Source organism: Ruditapes philippinarum, unplaced genomic scaffold (assembly GCF_026571515.1).
Source record: "Ruditapes philippinarum isolate M1 unplaced genomic scaffold, ASM2657151v2 ctg3513_1_1_1_1, whole genome shotgun sequence".
Lineage (NCBI taxonomy): Eukaryota > Metazoa > Mollusca > Bivalvia > Venerida > Veneridae > Ruditapes > Ruditapes philippinarum.
In genome coordinates this window covers 153227-162977 of record NW_026863604.1, presented here as the reverse complement: position 1 = coordinate 162977, position 9751 = coordinate 153227, and the positions used below count along the sequence as shown (strand labels likewise).

Genomic DNA, 9751 nt, shown 5'->3' with positions numbered 1-9751 from the left:
CTCCCTATAAAGTAAATCTTTGAAGTTTTTAGGTGCAAACCTGGATCAAATTCTTTTGGCGTCGCCCTTTGATGCTTTGCATCAATGCTTTTCTTGTTTTGCTTATTCAAATATTTGTATATATTTTTTTAGTTCCGCCCTTCTCTTTACTTGACCATCCTTCTTATAGGTAAAATGGATTTTTGCTATTGCTTTGTTGTATTGGTTCGGATTGTTTTCAAACTTGAGCACACAAGGATACAGTATACTTTCAAGTTAACCTGGTATACCTTCACGTTCACTCATGAAAGACTTTTTAATTCTTAAATTTTATTTATCTATATTATTTTTTAGCTGTAATTGACTATGATCATACTTTGTTATTAATTAATGGATTGACACAACATTATTTAGTTTAAGACCTTATTTGCAATAAATCAAGCTCAAATTGACCTACTTAAGATCATTTTTGACCTTGACCTTGAAGGTTAAATTACTGAATTTTCACTTCTTTTTTTGTGGCAGTTTTATTATTATTATTTTTTTGGCATTATTGACCGTAACTTGGTAAATTATACATTGATTTTCTTTATACTGGAACAAAACAAGCATTTGAAAAAGACTTTCTAAAAGATTGAATTGACATTGAGCTTTAAATTACCTTAACAATCAAGGTCAAATTATTAAAATTCTGTTAAATTGTCAAAATTTTATTTTTGTACGGATAAAACGTTGGATATGTTAAAACAACTTCCTACCAAACAAGCACATCAAATGATTTATATGTGACGTTGACCTTTAATTGGCTGACCATCAAGGTCAAATTAATCAAATTTTATGTTTTTCCTATAACTTGCTATTACTTTGTGTTTTTTTTTGTAAATGAATTTACTTCATATTTAAAACAAAACATTAGTTAGGTCAGAACCTTCATACATATTAAACTCACATTGCCTTGACTCATGTATGACCTTGACCTTGAATGTGAAATTATTGAATTTTCAAAGGTTATTGCTATAATTGGCCACTTAACTTGGTAAGTGATCAATAGATTATCTTCATATGCGTTTGTAAATTGTACAAGACTTTTAAATGGTTGAATAGACCTTAACCTTGAGCTTTAAATAACCTTGACCGTCAAGTTCAAAGTATTGAATTTTAAGTTTTCATATATTTTTTATGTATGTGTTTGATTCATATGTTGACAAAACAACAATTGTGACCAAACAGACATGTTGAATAATTCAGATATGACCTTTACCTTCAAATGACCTTGACTGTTAAGAATGACTTGATAGACCTACTAAAAAAGGGAGGGGAAACTTTGGGGGTTTTTAGCTCGACTATTTTAAGAATATGAGAGCTATTGTAGTCGCCCCGGCGTCTGCGTCCGCGTCTGCGTTGGTTAAAGTTTTTTGTAAAGTCAAATATCTCAATTATTACTTGAGATATTCAATTGAAACTTACAATACTTATTTATAGTAACAAGGTACATCAGATTGACAAGTTGGATAACTCTGTCTACAATATTGACAGAATTATGCCCCTTTTTAACTTAGAAATTTTGGTTAAAGTTTTTTTTAAAGTCAAATATCTCAATTATTGCTTGAGTTATTCAATTGAAACTTACAATACTTATTTATAGTAACAAGGTACATCAATTTGGCAAGTTGGATAACTCTGCCTACAATATTGACAGAATTATGCCCCTTTTTAACTTAGAAATTTTGGTTAAAGTTTTTGTAAAGTCAAATATCTCAATTATTGCTTGAGATATTCAATTGAAACTTACAATATTTATTTATAGTAACAAGGTACATCAGATTGACAAGTTGGATAACTCTGCCTACAATATTGACATAATTATGCCCCTTTGGAACTTAGAAATTTTGGTTAAAGTTTTTTTGTAAAGTCAAATATCTCAATTATTGCTCGAGATATTCAATTGAAATTTAAAATACTTTTTTTTAGTAACAATGTACATCAGTTTGCAAAATTTCATAACTCTGCCTGCAAAATTTGCAGAATTATTTGCCCCTTTCAAACTTAGAAATTTTGGTGAAAGGTCTTCAAAGATATTTACTTGAAACTTTACACATGCACTTAGGGTCATAATTGGAGGGTCATAATTGTATGTCACTGACAAGTTCCATAACTCAGCATTAAGGCTGATTCATATCCCCTTTTCTACTTAGTATCTTGGTTAATGTTTACATGCAAGTTTTTCATATCTTAATTACTATTAAGGATATTTATTTAAAACTTCACATATGAACTTAGGGTCATAATTGTAGGTCACTGACAAAGATCCATAATTCTATCTTGCATTTAGGCTGATTTTTCTCCCCTTTTTCAACTTAGAAATTCATGGTAAAGTTTTGCTTGTAAGCTGTTATCTCAATAACTACTGAAGGGTTTGTGTCTTTTTTGGGACAATTTTATGCATTCATAATAATAAAGCAGTGATTTACTTGATAAAACATCTTAATAACAAGCCTTTGTACCTTTTCTGTCAAATTTATGTATTCATAGGTAATTAGTATTATTATACTCAATAAAACACCCTTGTGACATTACCTTCCGAATAGTCAAGCCAATACTGTATAATTAGACTCTCTCTAAGGCCTATAACATGAATTTATAAAAAAAAATTAGCCCTTTTGTGAACTTAAAAAATTTAACATTATCAAGGCTCTTTTACTATCAAGCACTTAGAAAAGTCGAGCGTGCTGTCCTACCGACAGCTCTTGTTTTTCTTAAATTTTCTTTTCTAAGTTTTGTTTAAACTGTTTATTTGTTGTTGTTTTTTTTAAAAAAGAAGAGTAAAACAAGTTGAGTGTTGTTTGCCCAGGTGTGGCTCTTGTTTATCTTATAAGATTCTACATTACCTAGTTTCTTGTATTACAATCAAGACTGAGAATAGTCTAGCATGCTGTACCTACCAACATCTCTTGTTTAGCTGACCCAATACTCTGCATTAAATTTATTGTTATTCCTAAATGAATCAATGACAAAAATCTTTGTTTTTATTAGTCCCCTACCGGTTTACCGGAGGGGACTTCAGGTTTATCCTCCCTCCGTCTGTCTGTCTGTCTGTCCGTCCATCCGTCCACAAAACTGGATCCCGCTAAACACAAAAAGTACTGAAAATATTTTAATGAAACTTGGTATATGGATAGATGGCAGTATGGAAATTATGCACGTCTTTTTCTTTTCTTCCTATGTTGAAAATTCTGGTTGCTATGGCAACAAATAGACTGAAAATATGGCAAATTTTACACATAACCTGGATCCCGCGATAACACAAAAAGTACTGAAAATATTTTTATGAAACTTGATATATGGATAGATGGCAGTATGGAGATTATGCACGTCTTTTTCTTTTTTTTCCTATGCGGAAAATTCTGGTTGCTATGGCAACAAATAGACTGAAAATATGGCAGATTTTACACATAACCTGGATCCAGTGATAATGCAAAAAGTATTGAAAATATTTTTATGAAACTTGACATATGGGTAGATGGCAGTATGGAAATTATGCACATCCTTTTCTTATCTTCCTGTGTTGAAAATTCTGGTTGCTATGGCAACAAATAGACTGAATTTCAAGATTTCTGATTCTAGTTTTTAAGTTTTTTCACTATAAGTTCTTTATTTCTTAAGGTATTTTCTTCAAACTTAAGTTGCTAGTCATCAACCACATCATATGTGACAAAGTTTACAACTCTAGCACAAAATTTATCAGAATTACCTCCCTTGAACTTAAAATTTTCATGAAAAAAAACATTGTTTTTTTAATAACTTCTTTTTTTCTGAACGTATCTACTTCAAACTTCATATAAATGTTTCTTATTATCACTCAACATTTGTGAGTGTTTCAATACTCTAGCAAGACTATTTCCAGAATTATTGCCCCTTTTGAACTTAGACTTTTTTTTTGAGAAATTGGTAATTTTTACTCCAACTTCTTCAATCATGATAGAATTTTCTTCAAACTCCCACATCATTATAATATGACAAGGTTTATAAATCTAGCATCCATATTTCCAGAATTATCTCCTCCTTAAACTTTTAATTTTTCCTATTTGTTCTTTTAACTTTCATTTACTTCAATTTGAAAATAAATATTCAATATTCATACCTTCATTACTAATTGTTCTTTGTTACACTCACATCATGTATGACATCGTTATCTCCTCTTTTTTTTAAATTTTGCTTTTAAAATGTTATATTTTGATAACAGGGATGTTTAAAAAATAACTTTAGACTATCCTTCAGTCCATCTGTCTGTCTGTTCACTGTGATCACTTTTAAAGAACTTTTTCAACAAATTTACTTAAAATAGAAACATAAGTGAATGGCCAATGGCCCTTCAGAATGTTGCTTGGGCTCTTACCGGTAGGGGACTTATGGATTGCTTGCAATACTATGATAATTGCTTGTTTATTTTAGTTACCATATGGCCAGCAATGGTTTGAGAGATTTAACTTTAAGATTCCCAGATGGAAGAACTGCAACAGTGACTGTAGATTTGCCAACTTACAGATCTGCTGTAGAAGAAAATGGTAAAAGAAAAAATATGTATACAATTAATGTATATAATTATATTATATCTGCTTCGATCTATTCTATATACATAAACTAATATATATGTTGCTCATTTCCATGTCAAAACTGTAAGCTTCTTTTTAGTTGTAACTGTTGTAGTTTGACGCAAATTCATTCAGAATTATAATTTATTTATAATCATTAATCAGATGTAAGAATGAAACTGTGTTGAACAATCCTGACTCTTTATATCCAACAAGTTGTTCTTTATTCAATAAATATACTATGAGACCTTGAAATAAATTGTGTGTAATATATTGAATCACTATTGATCAGCTAGTATTAGCCAGTAGCTAATAAGCCCTGCCTTAATTCACCTGGCATCACCTCTCTGTAGTATCATTAGTAAATAGATTTAGAAACCAGACGGCTGCATTGTTTAATCTCTCTACAACTATAATAAAGTGGTAATATTTTGAACTGCTGTTCATCAATATAGGAATTTGTGTAATACATATGGTATGATGTAACTACAAAAAACAGGTAAATCTTTAGATATATTTTTGTTTTTTTTCTCTTATTTTCAGATCAGTCAGTCATTGATGAAATAGTGAAGAATTACAATGTCGCAAATGAGATACAGCAGCAGACTGAAGGTACTAATCATTATCATAATTAAAGTATATGTCTTGACTATAAGTATTTCACGTTTAAACAGTTTACATTAAGCTGTCAATAATAAATTATAATTTTCCTTAAAATTCATCTTCCATTTAAACTCTGGGAATCTTAAGCCATTTATTTCTAAGTAAGTCATTTATGATTAACTTAAGTATATAATGTAATACATGTATATGTTTGTTAAAAAATATAAATTTTCTTTATCATGTCAGTTACAACTCAGAGTAAGCATCAGCATGTTGCTGACAATGAAGAATGTGAGGATCAAAGCACTGGAAACGGGATGGAATTTAACTCAACTAATCGATCGAGCGTGAAGGAGAAACAGAAAACTAAAGTTGCTATTCATCATGTACAGGATGAGGCCGATGGTGCACATTGTGACAACTTTGTGGATGAAAGTGATGATTTATCAGATAATTCTTCCGTCGAACCAACTAGTGATCATAATGAAAGTTCTGACAGTCTGAGTGAAAATAAGTTTAAGCCTGGTCCATTAGGAACAAAATTCATGGAAATTGGTGAACTCATTAAAGTAATGGGTGGGCCTTACACAGTGTTAGCTGAAGTTCCCGCAGGAAGAAAAGATGGCCATTATTATGTAGTTAATAACAAATTGAACTATGAACGGAGGTCAAACGGTAAGAGAGTGGAATTCTGGGATGACTGTGGGTCATGGGCAAATGGTACGTCACCCATTTTCACGTTTATTCATAAGGGAGGTAAACTTATCTCCATTCAAAATAGATCTGGGATTTATTGTATTGAAAAACAGAAACAGAAAAAGAAAGTATATGAACCTCTAGAGCCCCAACCGTCTGGAGAGGAACTGCTTATTATCAAACGCTTATACAATACTTTGAGTGCTAGTGATAAGGGACTTGAACAATTTAGAAGGAAATGCACCTGGATTGAAAACATACCGTCGTCAATGCCAGAATTATCAGTAGACATTGCTATAGTGGAGTATGTAGGAACATTTCCTGGAAGAAAACCCCACGGCAAATCTATTGTATACAAAAAACCGTACATTCGTACAAAACCTAGTGTAATACGTGAGTTAAAAGGTCAACTTAAAACGCAATCTGTGAAAACTGTTATGAATGGTATGAATAAGAGCACAAAAGATGACTTTTCAAAACAAAGAAACGCGACACAACTAAGGAATTTTAAATACCAGCAGACCAAACTGTCCTCTAATGCTTTGTCAAAGGCAGACAATAAAATTATAAACCTGGCAGAAATGGTGAAGACACATGACCTAGTGTATAGTGTTAAGCATATTAAGGGACTCCAGGACCCAGTTATAACTCTGTGCAACGATCAACAAATAACTGACATAAAACGTTTTTGTGGGACAGGGAGAACAGTTCTGGGTATAGACAAGACATACAATTTGGGGGATTTTCATGTTACGCCAACCGTATATCAAGATTTATCTGTCATTCGAGAAAGCAACGGACATCATCCAATAACATTCGGACCCATTTTCATTCATACAAATTCATCGACTAAAACGCTGTCATCATTTTTTCATGATATTGCTGATAACTTATCTGAGGACGAATTGATTAACCTTGTTATTGGATCCGATGATGACAATTCCTTTAAAGTCGCAATTGAACGTTGTTTTCCTGAATCTACTCATACTCTTTGTACCCGACATCTTCGACAAAATACGGACACTTATCTGAAAGATCAAGTGGGGTATTCGAAGCCCGTTAGACAACAAATAACCGAGGCCATTTACGGTGATGACGGCCTGACGTTTACTGAAGATATCAACACCTACAATTATAGACTGGACCGTCTGAAAGAAACAATCCAGTCACTAGATAGCAATGCAGGTGGTAAAACATTTCTGCCATATTTCAATGATAAACTTGTACCCGTTTTAAAAACGTTCGTGATTGATCCATCAAACAAAGGAAAACTTAAGCGCGGGTGGACAAACAACAAATGTGAGTCCGCAAATCACTTACTGAAATCAGCAGCACAATGGAAACACAGCGATTTACCGAAATTCATTAATTTGTTAAATGACATTGTGACAGGGGAGGTAATCGAGCGTTGTCGTGCAATTCGCGGTATGGGTGACTTCGAATTAGACAGTATGTTTCTACATCACAAAATAGACATTGACCGATGGTCAAGCATGAGCCAGGAATGTAGGGACATTAGAGAAAAAATGTTCTTATCGGATAGTGGAAAATTAAATATAAACACAACGATGTCCGCCAAAGGATCTAGAACAGTTAAAAGAACACCAACCTCAGGCGGAAAAACACGACAAGTTAAACGTAAACTCCCCAGAAGTTCGAAAACACCTAACTCAAAACGTGTATTATTGGCATAGACTTGTAAGAACTCTTGGCAAGCGTTATTTTTCAAACATGGTTTTATATACAGTAGAACTTCTATGAGTCGAACTTCGATTAGTCATTTTTCTCGATGTGTCGAAGTAAAATGAAAGTCCCGATTTTTTCCCTTATATATTCCTTATAAAAACCTATCTATGAGTTGAGATTTTATGTGTCGAGTTTTTCGATGTGTCGAAGTTTTTTCGTGGTCCGTATGGAATAAATCTAGTACAATTTACCATAAATAAGTCGAAGTTATTCGGTTATTTTGACACCTTCGATCTCGAGACATTTTCACACCTTTTCTGGCCGTGAAGACGATTTCCGATCAACTTTAGTGACAGGTGTAAATTACACAGCCGAGTGTTCAAACAGCCTTTGTATGCGTTTAAATGTGTGAAAAAATGCTTTAATTACTACTATTTTAATTGCCCAAGCGGTATTTGAAAGAACATGTAAACAGTAAGAACTATCATTTGAGTACTTCCGTGACCCGGTGTCGCGTGATAATCACTCGCGAAATATTTACTATAAGCTGGTTTAGTTATTGCCCTTTCGTATTGTTACGCCTTTTGTAACTTCATTGTATATGTCAACAGGGAGTCCAAATCATTAGCTGTGAAAAGTTAACATGTCACATTTATCATTTTATAATGTAAAATATCAAATTAATGAACGAAAGAAAAACATGAAATAGGTTATGTTATAAATCTTATAATTAGGGCTAGCCACGGGTTGAATTTTTGTTATGCAATTCAGACCGATTCATGAGTCGAAGTCCCGATGTGTCGAAGTTTTTACGCAAGTCCCTCCAACTTCGACTTACCGAAGTTCTACTGTATGTTCTTTATAATACATAAACCTGTTGTCAATGTTTATTGTATGTATGATAAATTGTATCTGTCTGAGGTTTGAACCATGTATCCAATGCCTGTCTTGATAAACCGCGCCAGTTTGTTTGCCCATATGTAATATGTGTTGATATGTTATCAAGATTCTTTAACCCTTTCCCCCATGAGCACATTGTGAAAAATGGCCGTTTTCACTGAAAAGCCTGCTGTTACAAGTTCAAACTGCTATGAAACTATGAAAAATGCTTCAATATTAATCAAACTTGGCACAAATGTTGACTGGACCATTGCCTTTGTAACAACATGCTCAGTCCTTAATTTCCTGTTACCATGGCAACGAGGGGGCATCTCAAAATTGCCAAAAATCACTATTTTGCCTCGATTGTTTCCATCAAAATTTATTTCAAAGTGCTGCAACTTCTCAAGGGATTGAGATAGAGTCAAAGGCTTTTCAGCATTGGTTACACGTTACATTATGATCGACCTGGGGTCATTTTTAGCCTCTCACAAGTCCAAAATTTTCTTGGCGAAAGTGCGTTGTTTCGCGTATATATGAGGTAAAGGGTTAAAGCATAAACTGTTAACCTGTTGTTATGTTTATTGTATGTATGTTGAATTGTAACTGAATTGAAATTTATGAGTATCTTTACATGGGTAATAACTTTTATAAACATATATTTCTGTATCTCTCTTTCTTTTCTTGTTATTTTAACTTTTTTTAATAACATCAGGTTGGGCCATGAGAGAGTTCCTCTCCGTTGTATGAGCTGGGTATTACATTTCGCAATCACAATCAAATCCATTAATTTATTTTTAGAGAACCTTTGACGAAATGTAATAACTCAACAAACGAAATTTTAAAATTGCTTTTGTTCACTATTTTGAATAAAGATTACTATTATTATCCAAATAGTATTGCGCCAATGAATATGTCTTTATATGTATTTATATTTCAATGATGAGTCATAACTTTATTATATTCGAAAGTATAACGAAATAAAAAATAAACTGTTGATGGAGCAAGCGTTAAGAATAGAAAAAAGTTCAATTATTTGTACCCTGTTAGGCGTTTAGAAAAAGAAAATTTTATATAAAATATATACATGTATTGATTTATGCTGAGTTATATTCTGTATCTTCTGTCCACCACGGAAATGAGTTTTAGACCTGAAGAATGTGCAACAAATGGAAGTCATATATTTTTAGCTCGACTATACGAAGTATATGGAAAGCTGTCCTACTCGCCCGGCATCGGCGTCCGCGTCCAGATTTAAGATTAAAGTTTTGGTGCAGTAAAATATTTTTCACTATAACTTTGTCATTTCTTAAGGT

At 32.7% G+C, this 9751-nt stretch overlaps 1 protein-coding gene across 1 annotated transcript; it reads left to right on the top strand.

Annotated features, from left to right (window-relative positions):
* Positions 1–4431: 4431 nt before the first annotated feature.
* Positions 4432–9521, top strand: LOC132722661 (uncharacterized; the record flags this gene model as incomplete). The annotated part of the gene is given in 3 exon segments (XM_060707182.1): positions 4432–4544; positions 5115–5183; positions 5421–9521. Coding segments are annotated over 3 exon segments (2326 nt in total), but the record flags the coding sequence as incomplete, so codon positions are not given.
* Between the last annotated feature and the right edge of the window lie 230 nt (positions 9522–9751).